This window comes from Pelobates fuscus, chromosome 11, assembly GCF_036172605.1.
Source record: "Pelobates fuscus isolate aPelFus1 chromosome 11, aPelFus1.pri, whole genome shotgun sequence".
Taxonomy (NCBI): domain Eukaryota; kingdom Metazoa; phylum Chordata; class Amphibia; order Anura; family Pelobatidae; genus Pelobates; species Pelobates fuscus.
In genome coordinates, this window is record NC_086327.1 from 35,434,517 (window position 1) to 35,458,318 (window position 23,802).

The 23,802-nt window shown below is 44.7% G+C and overlaps 1 protein-coding gene across 1 annotated transcript in view; it reads right to left on the bottom strand.

Moving 5' to 3' along the window:
• Positions 1-16,625, bottom strand: part of LOC134577262 (carcinoembryonic antigen-related cell adhesion molecule 1-like) — a 130,179-nt gene extending 113,554 nt beyond the window's left edge. The window contains exons 1-2 of the mRNA XM_063435960.1: positions 16,463-16,625; positions 15,966-16,280 (exon numbers count right to left, since the gene is read on the bottom strand). Of these exons, the coding sequence (XP_063292030.1) occupies positions 15,966-16,280; positions 16,463-16,517 (370 nt within the window). The 5' untranslated portion in view covers positions 16,518-16,625. The remainder of the gene's footprint in view (positions 1-15,965; positions 16,281-16,462) is intronic.
• Between the last annotated feature and the right edge of the window lie 7,177 nt (positions 16,626-23,802).

Below are 23,802 nucleotides of genomic sequence, written 5' to 3' on the forward strand. Positions count from 1 at the left end.
ACTGTGAAGTTTGCCGAATGATTAATGATTTCCAAATTTCTGAAAACTGTGTGGCCACAAAGAATTATATATACCATTTTTCTCCACAGCTGTCTGACATATTGAATCTTAGCAGCAGCTAGTGACCTCATTGATTCAGTGGTTGTATTTGATGGAGACAGAGACAGTAAAAATATATGATATATGAACTATTTTAGAAGCAAGGTTAAATTGAGATTTCATCATATATGTCATAGAGATGTATTTATATAGATTTGTTTTCAGTCAAGCTTTTTTTTCTATAAATAAGCAGACATTGGTAGTCGGTCGTAGGACTTGCTAAGGCCAGGGCCACCTGCTTGGCACTCAGCTTAGCCCACCACTAGTAGTATACTTTGAGTCTCTTACTGCTGTTAAAAAAATTATTCATTTAAAAATTACTGCAAACTGAGAAGAGAACTGCTTGCCAGCTATTTTATTATTATTATTTTTACTTTTTGTTGGGCTGGGGGGAGCTAGTATAGTTAAAGAGACACTCTGTATAGTCTGTAACACAGAATAAATCTTCTGATATGTGTATAAGAATATATTGCAAGAACTAGGTCGTAGTTTAATATAATAGTGCAAAGGCACACTAAAGTGAACATTTAAATTGAATTTCAAATTTAAGGCCAGTGTAGCTGAATTCAAAGCATAGCTGACTTAGTTAAGTGTTCCTTTTCTGCTATTTTGACCCTCAATATGAAACTTAGCTTTACTGAATAACCCTTTAAAGGCATTTTTTTTTGTTTCGGTGCACAAAAAAAGCACATTATTTAAAGGAATCAAAAACAAGGATAATGGTTGGATAGAAAAACGTATGTATTTTTTTTTTTTTTTACCAAATAATGAAGTTACATGAGAAAACAGAATTGAAATAAATAAAATTTCTCAATACGCATCAAAGTGCTTCACCTTGTTTGCTACATTCTATTTATCTCTTTGCAATGACATTATTTTTTAAGATCATGACCAGCTGGCAAATATAACAAGGATAAGCTAGAAATTACGTGACACTAAAGCAGACCAAGAAAAGCCATTTTTTTTATCTCCCTCTCCTTATACTCTCACTATTGAACTTGATTTCTAGTGTACTAGCAATAAAGGAATACTATTGCATTGAGTGGACCCCTACTATTGAAATTTTTCCAGTTAGTATTTTAACTATTACCTTTTATTTTGCTTATGTTTTGGCAATTGACCGTAATAGAGGTGTTCCACATGCCAATGTAATACTATCCTTATATTTCGAGCCTCGCAACTATAGTTCATTCATTATCTTTTTGACTGCGCTTCTTTGGTTCTCTATCCACTTTACAGCGGAGTGCGGATAGTCGCTATGCCCATGCGCGCTTGGTTCAGAGTTCCGTGATAGGCGGAGCTTTACTTGTAACGCATGTTGCATTCCACGTATCAATCGAATACTATTACTGCATTGCGGGCACATGCACACCTCGCAATTATGGTTTATTTTCTTCTGTTTGATGACTGGGCTGTTATGGGACTCTCTCCGGTCCACAGTGGAACGCACATGATTTATCCTATTATTTTCCTGTTTGCCACCAATTCAAGATTGTATCTCTATATGCTCCAGTTTTATAAGTCCTCTATTATTTGTAGGGTTTTATCATTGTTTTGTTTTATCATTTATGTGTTTTGCTTTATGCCTCTTTTCTCAAATGTAATGTGCTTACATATTTCTTTGTATATTGGTTGCCTTGTCAACCATAGCCATGTGACTATGGTGAGGATGTCTCCAACCATTGTGGGGGGCAACCCACTTCACTCAGGTGTTTCAAATGGTATATTTAGGTTTTGGTATATATGGAGTTAGTTTTCTTACTTCACTATGCTCCCTTGATAAAGGTGCACACGCTGAAACGTTAGGGGCTTTTTGTTGATATTCCACCCTCTTCTCACTCATATTGGTATTTTCATTGTTTTCTGGTATGTATTTTTTATGGGGTTTTTTTGGACATTATTGTATAGGTTTCTAGTTATGTGTGTATCTGGATTGATACTTTTGACTTCAAGTATTCCGGATTGAGTAATCTTATTTAGTGTTATTCTGATACATGGTTTACATTAACTGTATATGTATACTTGTGTCTATTCTTTACTGATGCATATTTTGTGATATCTATGATTTTGTACCTGTATAATAAATACATTTTATTTAATTGGTTGTGCTCCTCGTTTATTATTATAGTCTAGTGACAGCCATTGCAAACAAAATTAATTTGCAATAAACAGATTTCATGTGTAGTGGTTAACATCATGTACACCAGATTGTGGGTATGGCTGCATTCCCTGACAATCCTGAAAACACGATGGATTGAAGAGGTTAATGTATAGTTTTGTTAAGTTACAAATATAATTAGTGAATTCTCATACAGTCAAGAAGAAGCATTTTTGATAATAATTTGTAATAGCAAGTTACATTTCAGATTAAAGGTACACTTCACTGCCCAAATACTAAATAAATAAAAATTACTGTCTAGTAGATATACCCAAAATGAAAACTTGCATGCATTTAATTATGCATATTTTAATTGAATTTATATTTCAAAACAGCTTGCAAAAAATGCAGGTCTCTTGTCTGCTGCCTTTACAGGCCCTCTTCTTCTAACCCCGCCCAGGCTTTATGTGACTGTCCAATCACAAACTTCTAAATGCTGTTCAATGAGAAGTCTTTGCAAGGCAGGTGCTCTGGGCAATTGCTGCCTCTTGAGTTCAGTACAAATTAGCTAACCAAACCAGGAAGTAACAGGACCTTTCATCTGCTTGACAAGCCAGGGGATGGAACCAGTATAATTTATAAAAGTACAACTTTCTATTGAAATCTGCACTTTTTGCAAAATGAAAAAGGAGGACACACTCTTCACGCATAAACATTTTCTGCAAGCTAAAGTGCATTAGGTGTATGGAGTGTCCCTTTAAATTTCATAAAGTACTCAAAGAGTTGACAGATCACAAGCAGCCTTTCACACTGCTTCACTCAATGTGTGTTAGCCATAAACAGTTTCATTTTATTTGGTGCTCAGCTCACATTATCTGCAATAAAGTCATGCTACAGCAGCTAGAACAAAACACAAATTTAAAACTACCCCTTCAAAACACAAGCCTTCCCATCAGTGCCACCAGACAGCAGCCGCAAAAAAATAACATCACAGTCCTATGATATGAAAAATCCAGAAATCCAACAATAAAACAAAGCAAGATATTTCACCCTACAATAACAGGGCTATTCACTAAAGTGAGAATTTCAAGTGAATCTCAAAGATAAAACCAGAGCAGCAACTGGAAGCAGTTAGAGAAATTCTCCACTTCTGCTATTTCAACCTCAAATTTTCAATTCAATTTGAAATTACATTGCCTTCTCTCTTGAATATCCCTGTAAATAGATACAAAGATGAAATATAAATGTTGAGCTTTCCTCTTGAACAGAGATATTGCAGTAACTCACAGAATACCATCAGCAGAATCACCATTGGCGCCACCATTACCACCATCCACGACCCCACTACCACTAACAGAGTTCTTATTACCAACTGCCAGTTTTGTTTCTCTTACAGGGTTATTCGCTAAAGTGATAATTGTAGATTATGCTAACGTAGTGTACCTATAATCTTAATTTTAATAATGACAGGAGGCGAGTATTTTGCATAACTTTCTTTACTTTATGCCTCAAGCAGCACAAGTCAATCAGAAAACTTTAAACCAATCAGTAACAGGCATCACATCCATATATAAAACCCTGACAGTCACATGATTTCCTCTTTCTTTGATGCGAAAAACTGTCCATTATAACGTCAGGGAATCCAAATAACAGTCCTGAGTAACGTGTAGAACATAACTTGGAACAGGACTTGAAACCTTCCAGCTTTATCTTGATCTTTATCTTTATGATGGTTACTCTGAAAAGAACAGAAATACGTGAAAGGTGATGGAACCCAACTGATGTCCACATTAAATCCAGTACTATATGTATCTATATTTATATTACGTTAATATACTGAAACATTAAACAACCTTAGTATACTTAATAATCGCCACAGCTGTACCACCTGTCAACCAGAAAAGCATCCCATAAATATACTGAAATACCCAAAACCTTATAATTAGACTGTGAAAATGACAACCAGAAAATTAGAATTTCCCAGAGTATAGGGAGGAAAACAGGGAGGGAAAATACTCGCCTCCTGTCATTATTAAAATTAAGATTATAGGTACACTACGTTAGCATAATCTACAATTTTATCACATGACAGGAGGCCTCATATTTTGCATTTTTAAAGCTGTGGTATGAGCGAGAAGGATGCGTGTGTGATTTGACGAAAATAAATATACGGAAATTGTCTCGCCGTGTCCAATTCGCCGCCTGTAAAATATAGAGGCCCCCCCATGAAGGCCTGAGAAGCAGCCGCGTCTCGTACCGAATGAGTACCCAAAGCACGTCTCCACCCCCGTTAGCGATAACAACCAATGAACCCATCTAGACGGAGTGTTCATGGTAACTGGCTTGTATGGTTGGTATAAGCCCAGCAGATGTCCTTAATGTGACAATCTAAGTGTTGTCGGGATCTCCATATAACAAAACACCGCTATAACTGCACAAAGACTGGGAAACCGCCGGGAACCGGGTAAAATCCGGACGCGAATAGGATTTAGTTCTACGAGACACCGTAGAGATCCTTCCTTCTGGTGATACCGAAAAGACCATCTACGTCGATCTCCAGTATATCTGATACCCGACAAAAAATCTAAAGTAACGTGACTATGGCTGGCGGCTGACGGAGGGATAGGTTTGTGTTATCTTACTAGTTTCAAAAGACCCCAATCAAAGTCCCACAACAGTGATACTTTGATTCATGGTTCTGGACCGTTTGCTACCCAGCAGAAAGCGGCCTATCAAAGGCTCTTGATCGACCGGAGTATCGTGAATCGTACTATGCGCCGTCGAAATAGCGGAACGTATCCCGTTAATGGAACGGTCTGATCGTTCCGATCGGTCCGTAGTGAAAATTATGATAAAGATTCAACATCGAGGTAGATAGGGGTAATAAAAGGATCGCAGTCCCTTTCCATACCCCAGCGAACTCCAAGTGTTCCATGCGGATAAGTTATTTCGGGGAATACCTGTTGTCCATGAGTCCCATAATAGGTCTCTAGTTGGTTGCGATAGTCCCTTGACATACCAGTCTCCCTTGGAAGACACCAATCCACCAACTCTAGCCGCTCCTGCATTATCAATAGATGATGTTCTCCTTTTGGATCTGCCCGAAGGCAAGTTAAAACTGAAGAAGCAGAGGATGATCCCAATTAACAACAATCATTCTAGGTGCCACGCTTGGCTCCTTTACCTCAGTAATGAGTACTATCAAAGTCCTTGCCATTCTGATCCCAATTTCATAGGTGTGCCCGGATCTCAGGCAGTGAGCTTTCAGCCGATGTCTGGCCCGGTAGTGAATTGGTCCTGGGAAATAGTCAAGGGATTATGGAGCCTTTCAGCCGTACCCGTCGGATTTCCTTATGAAAAATCACTATCGCTGATGTGGGAAGGAGGAATCCGAAGGTGGAATCTATTCCGAAGTAGAGGTACGTAGTTACTCGGAACTGGGATCGAACCGACTCCTCTCTGTTCACTATGAATCCCAACAATTCCCGAAACAGTAACATAAATCTCGTTTGTAGACGTAGTCAGGAATTGGACTTGCAAAAGGTCAGCAAGTCGTCTAGGTATGCCTTTGCTCTTCAGTGCGCCATGACCAGCTTCCGAAACTTCTTGAGGCACCATGTGAACCAGTAGGTAAGTGTCCTTCAAATCCAATCTTGCAAACTCCTTTCGAGGAGTAGATCTTCTGATTGATGTATACCTTCCTTCTTGAGTTGTCGGTACGCCCCAAAACCATTGGGTTGGCCTAGATTGATGACTGGGCAATAGTCTCCTGTCTTCTTCCTTACTACCAAAACAATAGTCCGTCCGCTTGAGGTCCTTGTTCTTTCGTCCCTAACTTCAAAGGTGTAAAATCCATCTTTAATTGGGCTGTTTTGCGCCGTTCTGCGCCACTGTCTGCCTTGCGTTCCCCCAACCTACATATTGCCCTTTGCACCCATTCATTCACATCGTGAGTTTCTAGAGGTGAGTCTTGGGTGGGGTCAGTTCCGCAAAGTATAGAATTTTTACTCGGGGCTGATCATGTCCAGTAATTCATCCTAACTGGTTTTGAGTCCTTCTCTTACACCTTTACATGGACCCCGGCCTGATCGGGACATAGATATCCCCGCAGTGACACCGAGCTCCCTGGTGAGGACTATCTTGTTCGTTCATAGAGGGTATGGGCATTCCACCCTGAGCTTGTTTCGGACTTCTTTTCCCCGAAGCCGGAAGTTGGCAAAGTGTGCCCGGTGCACCAGTAAAAACCCCTCTCGGATGACCCTGGGTGTCGGGTGATACGTGAGTCAAACCAGATTGTCCAGTGTGCGTAAGGAAACCTTTCTTGCTAGGCGGATTCTGTCACTTTATCTCTTCCGATGGAGACTCTCCATTCTCTCATGATCTCCAGAAAAGGGGGAGGGATGAAGTCCTCGTCCCCTGATGATGGAGCCTGAGATGTTTAATGGACAGGACGTTCTGAGGGACGGTTCCGCTAAGTCGGGGTGTTCTCTTTCCCCTTTGGGGAAGCCGTGTTGGGCCCTTCCAATGGTGTTTAGGTGGTAAGGTGTCCGACTTGTTAGTGTCACGGTAATATACCCCAACACGCAGGAATAGTTCACAGTCAAGAGACAAGAAACAGTGTTCGTCTTACCGGACCTTAGAATGGCCGGACTAGGACGAGAGAAAGACAGAGTCAGAACAAGCCGAGGTCAAGGGAACTGAGAGACAGCGTAACGTAGAACAAGCTGAGGACTGGTACACAGAGGACAAAACAGCGGATAAGCAAGCAAGGATAAGGAGAGAGCGGAGTCAGGAACAAAGCCAAGGTCAAGCACCAAAAAGCCAACTGAACGATACAAGCACTAAAGGGAACTGGACAGAAACCACGATAGGGCAAAGAGCAAGGGAAACAGGTGAGTATAAATACCCTAAAGGTTCACTTTGATTGGCCCCTGTCATATCCACGCCCCCAAAACGTGAGTGTATGGGGAATGTGGCCTGACAGGGGCCAATGGGAGACTGATTCTAATTTAGTCTCCCACTGTCCCTTTAAGAGCGCGCCCGAGACGCGCGGCGCGCTCTTAGTGTCGGGCGGGACATGTGACCGCTTCTCGCGGTCACTGCCCGCCTGACTGATCCCATCGTTGGCTGAGCCGCGCGCGGCTCGTGCAGGAGCAGGACCGCGCGCGGCGAGAAGGGAGGACCCCGGCCGGCCCCTGGAGAGGGTAAGTACCGCTACAGTACCCCCCCCTGAAGACACGCCCACCGGGCGGGGAGGAGCAGGCCTGGCAGGAAAACGAGCGTGGAAAGAACGCACAAGGCGAGGAGCGTGAACAGCGTCAGCGGAAATCCAACTGCGTTCCTCAGGCCCATAGCCCTTCCAATGTACCAGATATTGGAGGCGACCCCGAAGCAAGCGAGAGTCAATTACAGCCGCCACTTCAAACTCCTCATGGCCCTCCACCGAAACCGGAGGAGGAGGGGGGACATGCCGAGTAAAACGGTTGCACAGGAGGGGTTGAGGGGTTTTAACAAGGAGGTATGAAAGACGTTAGGAATGCGTAAATTTTTTGGAAGATCCAATGCATACGAGACAGGATTAACCACATGCAAGATACGAAAAGGACCAATAAAACGAGGGGCCAACTTCATAGAAGGCACACGAAGACGAATATTGCGAGTAGAAAGCCAAACCCGGTCTCCCACAGCATAGGATGGAGCCGCCCTGCGATGCTTGTCAGCGTGAACCTTCTGGCGAGCAGCTGAAGCCACCAACGAACACTGAACCTGCTCCCAAGTATTACGTAGACTAGCCAAATGTTCATCCAGAGCTGGCATGCCCTGTAAGGAGAATGCAGCTGGAAGAACCACGGGATGCCGGCCATAAACAACGTAAAAAGGGCTGTTACCGGAGGATTCATGAGCAGCATTATTACGAGCAAACTCAGCCCAAGGAAGCAGGTCAGCCCAATTGTTCTGATGGTGGGACACGAAACAGCGAAGATACTGCTCCAGAGATTGGTTGGCACGTTCAGCAGCTCCATTAGACTGGGGGTGGTAGGCTGAAGAAAACGAGAGGGAGATACCCATCTCTGCACAAAACGCTCTCCAGAATCTGGAAATAAACTGGCTACCCCTATCGGACACGATCGAAGTGGGAATACCATGCAACCGAAACACCTCCCCGGCAAAGATAGAGGCAAGTTCCTTGGATGATGGCAATTTGAGAAGAGACACAAAATGAGCCATCTTAGAAAAACGATCCACAATCATCAGGATGACAGTTTTACCATTAGAGGGAGGTAATTCAACAATAAAATCCATGGATATATTGGACCATGGCCTCTCGGGTATGGGCAACGGATGCAACAACCCACAAGGAACTCTGTGGGAGGACTTCATACTGGCACAAGTGCTACAGGCATTAACGTAATCGGTGACGTCCTTGCGCAAGGACGCCCACCAGAAATATCTAGAAACTGCTGAGACTGTCTTAGAAATACCAGGGTGTCCAGCAGTTCTAGTGTCATGATATAATGACAAGATGTCTCGTCTCTCTGGTATATCAACGAATAGCTTATCAGCAGGCCTCTCCTCAGGGGCCAAGTTTTGTTTAGCCTGAATAGTTTGTAAGAGAGAAGACGAAATAGAAAGAACAGTAGTCGCTATTATTCTGTCAGGCGGAATGACAGGGGTAACATCGACCTCGAGTTTGTCAGTAGTTTCGAATTGTCTGGACAGAGCGTCAGCTTTAGTATTACGATCACCCGGTCTGTAAGTGATTATGTAATTAAAACGAGACAAAAAGAGAGACCACCTGGCCTGCCTAGAAGACAATCTTTTTGCTTCACTAAGGTATGAGAGGTTTTTGTGATCCGTTAAAATGAGGATAGGATCCCTGGTACCCTCTAGCAGATGTCTCCATTCCTTGAGCAACAAAATGATAGCAAGGAGTTCACGATTGCCTACATCATAATTCCTCTCTGCTTTGGACATCTGTCTGGAAAAGAAGCCACAAGGGTGTAACGGCTTTTCAGGTGAATCTCTTTGAGACAAGATAGCACCTACCCCTATCTCAGAAGCATCAACCTCAAGAACAAAGGGCAGTGAAGGGACAGGATGCTGTAGAACAGGAGCAGAGGCAAATGTAGCTTTCAGGAATTCAAAGGCCTCGAGTGCTTCTGGTTTCCAGACATGAGTATTACCATCCTTCTTGGTCATTCTGGTTATAGGCGCTACAATGGCAGAAAATCCTTTAATAAAACGCCTATAATAATTAGAGAACCCCAGAAAACGCTGAATGGCTTTCAAACCCTGGGGCAGAGGCCATTCCATAATGGCAGACAGTTTCTTGGGATCCATACGAAAACCCTTGGCAGAGATTATATAACCCAAGAATTGGACTTCAGATTGATCAAATGAACATTTTTCGAGTTTGCAATAGAGACCGTTAACCAGAAGAGTTCTCAACACTAATTTAACATGCATGTGATGAGTCTGTAAATCATTAGAATAAATTAATATGTCGTCCAAGTATACTATAACGAATGTATGTATAAATTGACGTAGGACATCATTAATAAATTCTTGAAAAACTGCTGGGGCGTTACAAAGACCAAAGGGCATCACAGTGTACTCGTAGTGGCCACTCCTGGTATTGAAAGCAGTCTTCCACTCGTGATCCTTTTTGATACGTATGAGGTTGTAAGCACCCCTAAGGTCTAATTTAGTAAAAACTGTGGCCTGTTTAAGCCTATCAAAAAGTTCTGTGATCAAAGGTATGGGGTACGCATTTTTGACGGTGATTTTATTAAGGCCCCTATAGTCAATACAAGGCCTTAATTCGCCATCTTTCTTAGACACAAAGAAGAACCCAGCCCCTGCCGGGGAAGAGGATCTTCTTATAAATCCCTTCTCTAGAGATTCCTTGATATATTCCTCCATAACCAGATTCTCCTGAGGAGATAAAGGATATATTCTCCCTTTGGGAGGCATCGTACCAGGTAATAAATTAATTGCACAATCGTAAGGCCTGTGAGGTGGTAATCTTTCAGCCTCCCTTTTATCAAAAACAGATTTAAGAGACAGGTACTGAGAGGGTATGACCGTAGGCACGGGAGGAATATGAGTAGAATTCAAAGGGGTGACTTTAACAACACAAGACTCTTGGCAAGAATCACTCCAAGAAACTATTTGTCCTGACTCCCAATCAATGGTGGGATTATGAGTACGTAACCAAGGATACCCTAACACGAGGTGAGAGGAAGGAGAAGTAATGATTTGAAACCGAATGGTCTCAGAGTGTAACACCCCTGTAGACATATGTAGGGGAACAGTCTCATGTGTGATAATTGGAGAGCATAATGGTCTACCATCTATGGCCTCAACGGCCAAGGGTGTCTCCTTCTCTCTGGTGGGTATGTTATTCTCCTTGACAAAACTGGAATCAATAAAGTTTTCGGCCGCTCCGGAATCAACCAGGGCTAGTATATTCCCTGCTATGCAGTCACTATCAAGGTGCAGGGAAACAGGAAGAAGTAACTTATTAAGAGGCAAATGTGAGGACTGTGATGTCACACCCAAGGCCAGTCCTCTATACGGTCTTAGGTGCGATAGTTTCCCGGACGCACGGGACATTCTTGTCTCATATGACCCCTCCTACCACAATAAAGACAAAGTCCCTCCTTTCTCCTATAAAGCTTTTCAGCGTCGGTAAGTTTAGCAACCCCTAACTGCATAGGTTCCTCCTCAGAACCTTTAGATCCCTCGGGAGTCTCAGCTCTAGGGGAGTTAAAGGGAACAAAATGTCTATTTCTGGACCTGGTATATAACCTGTCACGGATCCTGTTATCTATATCGATAAGATAGTCAATCAGGTCCTCCAGGGGTACAGGGAGGTCCTTAGCTGCTACCTCATCTAAGATAGTATCAGACAGACCTTCCATAAAGGCAGTAGTAAGGCCATTATTAGTCCAATCTACCTGTGAGGCAAGGGTCCGGAACTGAATAGCATAATCGGCTACAGATTTAGATCCTTGCTTTATTCTCATTAATGCCCTGGCGGCATTTTTTGACCTTTTAGTCGTGTCAAATGTTCTACGGAACGCTGTGAGGAAGCTATTGAAGTCGTGTACCATAGGCCCATTAGCCTCCCAGATAGGATTTGCCCATTCTAGTGCCTTATCCGTAAGCTGGTGCATAAGAAAACCCACCTTAGATCTGTCAGTAGGAAATGAACGTGGGTACATTTTGAAGTGGAATTCCACTTGATTAAGGAATCCCCTACATGTCTTAGCGTCCCCTCCATACCTAGGTGGCGGGGTTAGATGTGCAGAAGCATTAGACATATTAGCTGTGTCCGGTATAGGGCTTACAGGAGGCGTAGGTACAGGTACCGGAACAGATCTGGATAACAGTGTCTGGATGGCTTGAGCCATTTGATCCATACGGTGATCCTGTTCTGCGAATCTAGCCTCATGAGTGGCCATCTGTTGACCTAAACCTGCGGGGTCCATGGCCCTATCGTAATGTCACGGTAATATACCCCAACACGCAGGAATAGTTCACAGTCAAGAGACAAGAAACAGTGTTCGTCTTACCGGACCTTAGAATGGCCGGACTAGGACGAGAGAAAGACAGAGTCAGAACAAGCCGAGGTCAAGGGAACTGAGAGACAGCGTAACGTAGAACAAGCCGAGGACTGGTACACAGAGGACAAAACAGCGGATAAGCAAGCAAGGATAAGGAGAGAGCGGAGTCAGGAACAAAGCCAAGGTCAAGCACCAAAAAGCCAACTGAACGATACAAGCACTAAAGGGAACTGGACAGAAACCACGATAGGGCAAAGAGCAAGGGAAACAGGTGAGTATAAATACCCTAAAGGTTCACTTTGATTGGCCCCTGTCATATCCACGCCCCCAAAACGTGAGTGTATGGGGAATGTGGCCTGACAGGGGCCAATGGGAGACTGATTCTAATTTAGTCTCCCACTGTCCCTTTAAGAGCGCGCCCGAGACGCGCGGCGCGCTCTTAGTGTCGGGCGGGACATGTGACCGCTTCTCGTGGTCACTGCCCGCCTGACTGATCCCATCGTTGGCTGAGCCGCGCGCGGCTCGTGCAGGAGCAGGACCGCGCGCGGCGAGAAGGGAGGACCCCGGCCGGCCCCTGGAGAGGGTAAGTACCGCTACAGTTAGTCAGTATCTTGGAGAGGACTTCTTCCTCCGGAGCTGCCCTGGCAGCTTTAATCCTCCCCTGGAAATCGGTCAGGGGAATTGAGGGAAGTCCGACCTGTTGGTTCACACCTTTTCGGTCTGTGGAGCCAGGATCGTACAACAGTACGCTAATTGCCACTCAGTGTGCCTCTGTGTGCAACTGTGGTCACCCAGAATTTCGATCAATAGGTACCACTTTCTCAGGATCTGGGTAGTGGTCTGAGAATGAGGACACCCTCAGTAGGATCGGGATGAGCGGTCTGCGATGTCGGGGCGTAGCCCGAGTATGGGAGACGGGAAAGCCTCCCTATGTATAATCCAAGGGTTCATCCTTATATGTCCTAGAATTGTGGAGTTTGGCAGTATTGTGAGTTCTCCTTCTCGGTTAAGGGAAGGGTGTGCAGATCCTCCAGTTGAAGCATAGAGGTGTCGGAACACATGCATCTAGTGTGCCCTGGTCTGTGCATACAATGACAGAGCGTACTCTGAAGGTAGAAGCCCTAGAAAAGGGTGTGGGGGGTCACCCCTTTGTACCTATGCCACTAGCACCGTAGTAAGACTAGCCTGGGGGTCATCCAGCATAGGGGGGTCACCCCTGTATGTATGTCTCTTATGGCATGTTAGGACACTCTTTCGGTTTGTGGGGTACCGAACAGGTGTCAGGTACGGCAGTACACTTATTGCCACTAGTGGGCCTCCACATACAACTGGGGGTCACCCAGAATTGTTTCAATTAGTACCACTTAGAGATTTCCTGGGAGTGGTCTGAGGAGGGGGTCACCCTCAATAAGACCGGGATGAGCGGTCAGTAATGTCGGGACGTAAGCCCGTGTATGGGGAGGTATGGTAGCCTCCAAATTATCCATGGGGTCACCCTTATTGGATATAGTACTGTGGAGATTTGGCCGCACCATGAGCTCTCCTTCCTGGTTCTGTCGACATACATGTATCCATTGTGTTCCGGTCTGTGCATACGGTAACAGATCGTACTCCGTGGTTATCAGTCCGTCCTAGGGCGTGGGGGTTAAACCCCAGTATATATATGTCCCTAGTACTGTAATAGGATTCGCTTGGGATTCGCCCAGCGTAGGTGGTTCACCCCAGTCTATGTATGTCAGTAGGATAGGGACCAGATTCGCTTGGGGGTCACCCAGCGTAGGGGGTTCACCCCGGTATAAGTATGTCAGTAGGACAGGAACCAGATTCGCTTGGGGGTCACCCAGCGTAGGGGTTTCACCCCAGTATAGGTATGTCACTAGGACAGGGATCAGATTCGCTTGGGGGTCACCCAATGTAGGGGGGTTACCCCAGTATAGGTATGTCACAAGGACAGGGACCAGATTCGCTTGGGGGTCACCCAGCGTAGGGGGTTCACCCCAGTATAGGTATGTCACTAGGACAGGGACCAGATTCGCTTGGGGTTCATCCAGTGTAAGGGGGGTCACCCCTGAACCACAATGTCACTTTGGAGAGGTGTCTGCCATGCTTGGGGTTCACCCAGCATAAGGGGAGTCACCCCTGTTAATCACTCTGTTATGTGCCTCCACTACTGTGTCCTGTATCCCTGTGGGGATGGAGTATATTCAGTGGTTGTGAGGTCCAGTGGGATTAGGGAGCTGAGTAAGTTATCAGCTCTATTTAATTTCCCTGCCAGCAGATAGAGTAAAGCATCAACTATGTGCCCACAGCAGGGAAAAGTCCATTCTTAATCCTCCAGATTTACAAGAAAACTTTTATTCCACATGACATTTGTATGTAACATTATAGAGCAAACTGCCAGCAGACCTGAGTACTGCATCCAGTATATGCACACAGCAGGGACACTCCATGCATAATCCTGTCAACTTTATTCCACCTGCCAGTGTTGTGTAACAGGATTGATTTTAGCAGTGAACATTTAATACATAATCTCACAGAAAAAGACTTGGAGAACTTCATTTTACAGGAACTTTATTTTTGACAATGTAGAGCAGACTGCCAGTTCGTGGGAATCACGAACTGGCTAAAACCGAATGGCCGACTTGAATCTCGCAAGAGCCGCGAGATTCAAGATGGCCGCCGTTCACGCGCAAATGCGGCGTGCGGTCCGTGATCGCCAAAGCGATCGCGGCCCGCCGGTGCAGTACTGAGTCCACCCGGTACCCCCAACCCCCAGAGACCTGCCCTGAAGTCCTGGCACCAGAGCAAACAAAACGCGATCACGGTAAAACGCTACGATCCGCGCGAGATTAAATCAGAGAAAGTGAAACAACAAAGTGCCAGCAGAGACAAGTCCAATAGAAAAACGTAAAATCAACAGCAAAAAATCAGGATAGAAGGACCAATGTAATCCCCACAAAGAAAAAGGGAATTAGCAAATTATCATATCAACCCCTTAAGGACACATGACATGTGTAACATGTCATGATTCCCTTTTATTCCAGAAGTTTGGTCCTTAAGGGGTTAAAGAGACAAAGCTAATACCAACTGAAAAGGCAACTAGCAAATTATCAGGGAAGAAAAGCAAGTCTAATACCAAAATGTAAAAGCAATTTAGCAGATAATCAGGGTAGAGAAGGGAGAGGGTAGCAGGGGACAAATACCACACCATAAACATTCAAATATAATGATAAATGTAATATAAATGAAAACTGTTTGGAGCAAAATACTCTGACCCGTGCCTTGGCTGGTAAGCAGCAAAGAAAGAGGAAATCATGTGACTGTCAGGGCTTTATATATGGATGTGATGCCTGTTACTGATTGGTTTAAAGTTTTCTGATTGACTTGTGCTGCTGGAGGCATAAAGTAAAGAAAGTTATGCAAAATATGAAGCCTCCTGTCATGTGATAAAATTGCTGGGAATTCACACAAAATTGGAAGTTTAAGGCCAAAATAGCCAATACAATAAAGTCAGTCCTGCTAACCAGGTTCCAACTTTATTTAAATCAACATTCTAAATCCTTAAAGCTCTGCAGGTATCAGTAAATGTTCTTAAAACCATTTGGAAATATTTAAGAGCAGGACTGAGAGACATTATAATACCAACTGATAAAAACACCTGTACTCTACAAAATGACCTTAATAGAATGTGTATTCCTAAACATCAGGTCAGCTGGCCGAAACATGTAGGAAATTATAATAATGATGATCACCTCCATGGCAGATGTCACATTGGAAAGCTTAGGACAGTGCAATGATACCCTAGTCACATTGCCAGTCTAAACCCATTGAATTCTGACTAAATGAGGGGCATCAATGTTAGCTTTACATCTGTAAAAATAGCGAAGAAATGTAAATGGTAATTATGAACTGTGTCAGTACATATTACATTCATCAATCAGCAGACCCAAGATGATTTTTTTTACACACATTTCCTTGGTGTTTGAAAAGAAAAAGCAAACCATAAACTCGGACAATATATGTCCACATAAATATGAAATTCCAAGATCCAGTAGAAATATTCATATTACAACAATAATTTACACTGTGAATAAAGGTATACATGACAGTTTAGCTGAGGATCCCTTTCAGGTAACAAGATACACATTTATTGACATTATATAATTAGTTATAGAGAACCATATTATGACACCACTTACTGTAAACAGCGAGATACACTGTTACTTTTGTTTCATTTCCAAGAGCAGTATTAGTTACAGTCAGAGTGTAATCCCCCTGATCAGCTAATGTCAGTTTGTCCAGTCTGAGAGTTAAATCTGGAAGCAGTTCACATCTCTCTCGGTAAGCAGAAGAATATACTATAGGATTGTTTAAAAATAATGTCACAATCAGACTGTTTGTATTAAATCTCCATTGAGCCTGAAGAATTTCAAGGGGAGGAAGAGCTAGATTCACTGTCAGATTCGCCGACCCTCCCACAGCCCCATTCACAGTCTGCAGAGAAGATACAGAACCTGTGGAGAGAAATTACAAGATATTCATTTAATATTTAATGGTCAATATAACACAGATCTATCTGCTATCATTATGTATTCCACCTACATGTCTCTGTCCCATATTAAACCCATCATACTGTACATACATAGAGGGGACATAAAGCATTATTATCCCATAATGCACTCCGATGGATTCCTACCTGCTAGAACTGACAGGAGTAGGGTCCAGGTGAGTAAACCCTGTGAGAGAAACATCTATCCTGCTGAGTGTGAGCTGCAGACTGAGCTCCAGGTGTTACTGTGTAACTGGCTGCCTTCTTGTGATCCTTGTACTGAGCTCTCTGCTTGTTCCAGGTTCTCCAGCTACAGGGAAATAATGAGTGTGTGATAATCTAGAGTTCCTGAATGTCACTGATTAATATACAGTCTGATAGTAGTGATGTACCGAACTGTCCGCCGGCGAACAGTTCCCGGCGGACACATGCGCAGTTCAATCCGCCCCCTATTCGTCATCATTGGGCAAACTTTGACCCTGTGACTCTCGGTCAGCAGACACATTACAGCCAATCAGCAGCACTCCCTCCCTTCCACACCCTCCAACCTCCCTCCCAGCATCCATTTTCGATTCATTCGGAAGATGCATGCTTAGTGAGAGGAGGGAAAGTTTAGCTGCTGCTGATTACATAGGGAAATTGATAGCTAGGCTAGGGTATTCAGTGTCCACTACAATCCTGAAGGACTCATCTGATCTCTGCTGTAAGGACAGCACCCCAAAAAGCCCTTTTTAGGGCTAGAACATCAGGCTGCTTTTTTTTTTTCCTGTGTAATGTAATTGCAGGTGCCTGCCTGCCAGCTTCTGTGTGAGGTTCACATTGGATACTGTGCCTATTTGCCCAGTGCTACCACTCATATCTGTTTTAACAATCGGTTAAGCTTTACATTTAAAATAAATATTTTTTTTTCACTGTAATAGAAGAGCAGTTGCCTGCCTGCCAGCTTCTGTGTGAGGTTGGATGCCTTGCCCCTTTGCACAGTCAGTGCCACCACTCATATCTGTTTTAACAATTGGTTAAGCTTTAGATTTAAAATAAATATTTTTTTTTCACTGTAATAGAAGAGCAGTTGCCTGCCTGCCAGCTTCTGTGTGAGGTTGGATGCCTTGCCCATTTGCACAGTCAGTGCCACCACTCATATCTGTTTTAACAATTGGTTAAGCTTTAGATTTAAAATAAATATTTTTTTTTCACTGTAATAGAAGAGCAGTTGCCTGCCTGCCTGACAGCTTCTGTGTGAGGTTGGATGCCTTGCCCATTTGCACAGTCAGTGCCACCACTCATATCTGTTTTAACAATTGGTTAAGCTTTAGATTTAAAATAAATATTTTTTTTTCACTGTAATAGAAGAGCAGTTGCCTGCCTGCCAGCTTCTGTGTGAGGTTGGATGCCTTGCCCATTTGCACAGTCAGTGCCACCACTCATATCTGTTTTAACAATTGGTTAAGCTTTAGATTTTAAATAAATCATTTTTTTCACTGTAATAGAAGAGCAGTTGCCTGCCTGCCAGCTTCTGTGTGAGGTTGGATGCCTTGCCCATTTGCACAGTCAGTGCCACCACTCATATCTGTTTTAACAATTGGTTAAGCTTTAGATTTTAAATAAATAATTTTTTTTCACTGTAATAGAAGAGCAGTTGCCTGCCTGCCAGCTTCTGTGTGAGGTTGGATGCCTTGCCCATTTGCACAGTCAGTGCCACCACTCATATCTGTTTTAACAATTGGTTAAGCTTTAGATTTTAAATAAATCATTTTTTTCACTGTAATAGAAGAGCAGTTGCCTGCCTGCCAGCTTCTGTGTGAGGTTGGATGCCTTGCCCATTTGCACAGTCAGTGCCACCACTCATATCTGTTTTAACAATTGGTTAAGCTTTAGATTTTAAATAAATCATTTTTTTCACTGTAATAGAAGAGCAGTTGCCTGCCTGCCAGCTTCTGTGTGAGGTTTCATGCCTTGCCCATTTGCACAGTCAATGCCACCACTCATATCTGTTTTAACAATTGGTTAAGCTTTCGATTTAAAAGAAATATTTTTTTTTCACTGTAATAGAAGAGCAGTTGCCTGCCTGCCAGCTTCTGTCTGAGGTTCACATTGGATACTGTGCCTATTTGCCCAGTGCCACCACTCATATCTGTTTTAACAATTGGTTAAGCTTTCGATTTAAAAGAAATAATTTTTTTTCACTGTAATAGAAGAGCAGTTAGTTGTCTGCAAGCGTCTGTGTTTCAGGCCTACTTCAGCGTGTGCTCTGCAGACCTGTGCCAGCGTGCTTTGACAGTTGCCAATCATATCTGGTGTCTCTTTAGCGTGCTTTTACAACCAAAATTTTGTTTCCACTGTAATAGAAGAGCAGTTGCCTGCCTGCCAGCTTCTGTGTGAGGTTCACATTGGATACTGTGCCTATTTGCCCAGTGCCACCACTCATATCTGTTTTAACAATTGGTTAAGCTTTCGATTTAAAAGAAATATTTTTTTTTCACTGTAATAGAAGAGCAGTTGCCTGCCTGCAAGCATCTTGGTGTCAGGCCTACTTCAGCGTGTGCTCTGCAGACCTGTGCCAGCGTGCTTTGACAGTTGCCACTCATATCTTGTGTCTCTATAGCGTGCTTTTACAACCAAAATTAGTTTTTCACTGTTATAGATTGAATAGCAGTTACTTGTCTTCAAGCGGGTGTCTCAGGCCTACAGTGTGTGCTCTGCAGCACTGTTCCAGTGCACATTGCCAATCATATCTGGTGTCTCTATAGCGTGCTTTTAAAAACAAAATTTGTTTTTCACTGTTATAGATTGAATAGCAGTTACTTGTCTTCAAGCGGGTGTCTCAGGCCTACAGTGTGTGCTCTGCAGAACTGTTCCAGTGCACATTGCCAATCATATCTGGTCTCACAGTAGCTTGCACGCATAGTACCACAAATCCCCAAAAAAATGACAGGCAGAGGCAGGCCACCCCGCAGGGGCCGTCGTGGTCGTGGTGCTGTGATTCCCTTGTGCCCTAGAATAATGCCCAGTTTTCAGAAGCCACGTACCCTGAACTTGAAAAGTTCTGAGGACTTAGTTGACTGGCTAACACAGGACACCCAATCTTGTACAGCCTCCGCTCGGAACCTTGACGCACCATCCTCCTCCAGCTTAGCTTCAGGCACCTCTCAAGATAGCACTCACCCGCCTGCCACCACCACCAAAACTAGCACCACAGCCGCTTTACTTGGTATGTCAGAGGAGTTATTCACACACCCGTTTGAAGAAATGAGTGATGCGCAACCATTATTGCTAGAGGATGTAGATAACAGGGATATGTCTCAGGCAGGCAGCATTAAACACATGGAGGTACGGTGTGATGATGATGATGTTGTACCCGCTGCTGCTTCCTTTTCTGAGTTGTCAGATACAAGCGAAGCGGTTGATGATGACGATGCGTCCATGGATGTCACGTGGGTGCCCGCTAGAAGAGAAGAAGAACAGGGCGAAAGTTCAGATGGGGAGACAGAGAGGAGGAGGAGGAGACCAGTTGGAAGCAGGGGGGGGTCGTCGCAAGGAGCTAGTGGCACAGTCAGACAGCATGCATCGGCACCCGGGGTCAGCCCGACAGCACGCCAATCAACGCATGCTGTGTCCACCACCAGAATGCCGTCATTGCAGAGCTCAGCAGTGTGGCATTTTTTTTGTGTGTCTGCCTCTGGCAACAGCGATGCCATTTGCAACCTGTGCCAAAGGAAATTGAGTCGTGGGAGGTCCAACACCCACCTAGGTACAACTGCTTTGCGTAGGCACATGATCTCACATCACAAACGCCTATGGGATCAACACATGAGTGCAAGCAGCACGCCTACTCTAAGCCGCCATCCTCCTCCTGGTCCAGCATCTTCAGCCACGTCAACCACTGCTGTCCTTCTTGCCCCCTCTCAACCATCCGCCACTCCGTCTCCCGCCTTGAGCAGTTCCCGCTCATCTGCCCACAGTCATGTGTTTCTGTCAAGGACATGTTTGAGCGTAAGAAGCCAATGTCACCAAGTCACCCCCTTGCCCAGCGTCTGACAGCTGGCTTGTCCGAACTATTAGCCCGCCAGCTTTTACCATACAATCTGGTTGAGTCTGAGGCGTTCAAAAAATTTGTAGCTATTGGGACACCGCAGTGGAAGGTACCCGGCCGGAATTTCTTTTCACAAAAGGCAATCCCCAACCTGTACTTGATTGTGCAAAAGGAAGTCATGGCATGTCTGGCACACAGTGTTGGGGCAAGGGTCCATCTGACCACTGATACCTGGTCTGCAAAGCATGGTCAGGGCAGGTATATCACCTACACTGCGCATTGGATAAACCTGCTGACGGCTGACAAGCAAGGAATGCGTGGCATTGCAGAGGAGTTGGTGACACCGCCACGAATTGCAGGCAGTCCTGCTGCCACCTCCTCTACTCCTCCTACTCCATCCTCTTCCATAACCTCCTCGGCTGAGTCCTCTTGTGCCGCTGCATCTTGCTCCACATCAACGGCACCCCCCCAGCTCCCCAGGTACTATTCCACATCCCGGATACGGCAGTGTCACGCCGTCTTGGGTTTGACTTGCTTGAAAGCAGAGAGTCACACCGGACAAGCACTCCTGTCCGCCCTGAACGCACAGGTGGAAAAGTGGCTGACTCCGCAGCAACTGGATATCAGCAAAGTGGTGTGTGACAACGGAAAAAATTTGATAGCGGCATTGAAGTTGGGCAAGTTGACACATGTGCCGTGCATGGCACATGTGTGTAATCTGATCGTACAACGCTTTGTGCATAAGTACACAGGCTTACAGGACGTCCTGAAGCAGGCCAGGAAGGTGTGTGGCCATTTCAGGCGTTCCTACACGGCCATGGCTCACTTTGCCGATATCCAGCGGCGAAACAACATGCCAGTGAGGCGCTTGATTTGCGACAGCCCTACAAGTTGGAATTCAACACTCCTAATGTTCGACCGCCTGCTCCAACAAGAAAAAGCTGTTAATGAATATTTGTATTACCGGGGTGCTAGGACAGCCTCTGGGGAGCTGGGAATTTTTTTGCCACGTTACTGGACGCTCATGCGCAATGCCTGTAGGCTCATTGCAGTGGCTCTGCACCAGACTTCCCTCCAATTGATCAAAGTTAAAGGATTTCAAGTGGACTGATTACAATTACAGGGCCTCTAAAGAGTCCTGTATTGTTATTTGTCGTCACTACCTTCCCGCGTCGGGAAGATTTCTTGCACAGGGCGCCCAAAGGCCTAAGGCTGGCCCTGCGCATGGGTCAGTGGCTCTGCACCAGACTTCCCTCCAATTGATCAAAGTTAAAGGATTTCAAGTGGACTGATTACAATTACAGGGCCTCTAAAGAGTCCTGTATTGTTATTTGTCGTCACTACCTTCCCGCGTCGGGAAGATTTCTTGCACAGGGCGCCCAAAGGCCTAAGGCTGGCCCTGCGCATGGGTCAGTGGCTCTGCACCAGACTTCCCTCCAATTGATCAAAGTTAAAGGATTTCAAGTGGACTGATTACAATTACAGGGCCTCTAAAGAGTCCTGTATTGTTATTTGTCGTCACTACCTTCCCGCGTCGGGAGTGGGTCATTTGCGCCCCTGCTGCCTTCCTTGCATGTGGTAGCTGTTTGTCAGGGATTTGTCAATCCATATCTGCCAAGTGACCCTATGTAGGGGGAACAGTCCCTATTCTGCTCTGTGTCAGTGTGTATCAGGGATCATTAGGATAGGTGTCAATCCATATCTGCCAAGTGACCCTATGTAGGGGGAACAGTCTCTATTCTGCTCTGTGTCAGTGTGTATCAGGGGTTTTGAGGACAGGTGTCAATCCATATCTGCCAAGTGACCCTATGTAGGGGGAACAGTCTCTATTCTGCTCTGTGTCAGTGTGTATCAGGGATCATTAGGATAGGTGTCAATCCATATCTGCCAAGTGACCCTATGTAGGGGGAACAGTCTCTATTCTGCTCTGTGTCAGTGTGTATCAGGGGTTTTGAGGACAGGTGTCAATCCATATCTGCCAAGTGACCCTATGTAGGGGGAACAGTCTCTATTCTGCTCTGTGTCAGTGTTTATCAGGGATCATTAGGATAGGTGTCAATCCATATCTGCCAAGTGACCCTATGTAGGGGGAACAGTCTCTATTCTGCTCTGTGTCAGTGTGTATCAGGGATCATTAGGATAGGTGTCAATCCATATCTGCCAAGTGACCCTATGTAGGAGGAACAGTCCCTATTCTGCTCTGTGTCACTGTGTATCAGGGATCATTAGGATAGGTGTCAATCCATATCTGCCAAGTGACCCTATGTAGGGGGAACAGTCCCTATTCTGCTCTGTGTCAGTGTGTATCAGGGATCATTAGGATAGGTGTCAATCCATATCTGCCAAGTGACCCTATGTAGGGGGAACAGTCTCTATTCTGCTCTGTGTCAGAGTGTATCAGGGGTTTTGAGGACAGGTGTCAATCCATATCTGCCAAGTGACCCTATGTAGGGGGAACAGTCTCTATTCTGCTCTGTGTCAGTGTGTATCAGGGATCATTAGGATAGGTGTCAATCCATATCTGCCAAGTGACCCTATGTAGGGGGAACAGTCTCTATTCTGCTCTGTGTCAGTGTGTATCAGGGATCATTAGGATAGGTGTCAATCCATATCTGCCAAGTGACCCTATGTAGGGGGAACAGTCTCTATTCTGCTCTGTGTCAGTGTGTATCAGGGGTTTTGAGGACAGGTGTCAATCCATATCTGCCAAGTGACCCTATGTAGGGGGAACAGTCTCTATTCTGCTCTGTGTCAGTGTGTATCAGGGTTCATTAGGATAGGTGTCAATCCATATCTGCCAAGTGACCCTATGTAGGGGGAACAGTCCCTATTCTGCTCTGTGTCAGTGTGTATCAGGGGTTTTGAGGACAGGTGTCAATCCATATCTGCCAAGTGACCCTATGTAGGGGGAACAGTCTCTATTCTGCTCTGTGTCAGTGTGTATCAGGGCTGGGCTTTGAGGACAGGTGTCAATGTTAGGTGATTTCTGCCCTTTATGGATTAAAAGCAGACTCTGCATCAACTGTGCAATTTTCCATGGGAGTTTTGCCATGGATCCCCCTCCGGCATGCCACAGTCCAGGTGTTAGTCCCCTTGAAACAACTTTTCCATCACTTTTGTGGCCAGAAAGAGTCCCTGTTGGTTTTAAAATTTGCCTGCCCATTCAAGTCAATGGCGGTTACATAGTTACATAGTTACATAGTTAGATAGCTGAAAAGAGACTTGCGTCCATCAAGTTCAGCCTTCCTCACACCTGTTTTTTGCTGTTGATCCAAAAGGCAAAAAACAACAAAAAAAAAAAAAACCCAGTTTGAAGCACAATTTTGCAACAAGCTAGGACAAAAAATTCCTTCTTGACCCCAGAATGGCAGTCAGATTTATCCTTGAATCAAGCAGTTATTACCCTACATTGAAAGATTATATCCTTGAATATTCTGTCTTTGCAAGTATGCATCTA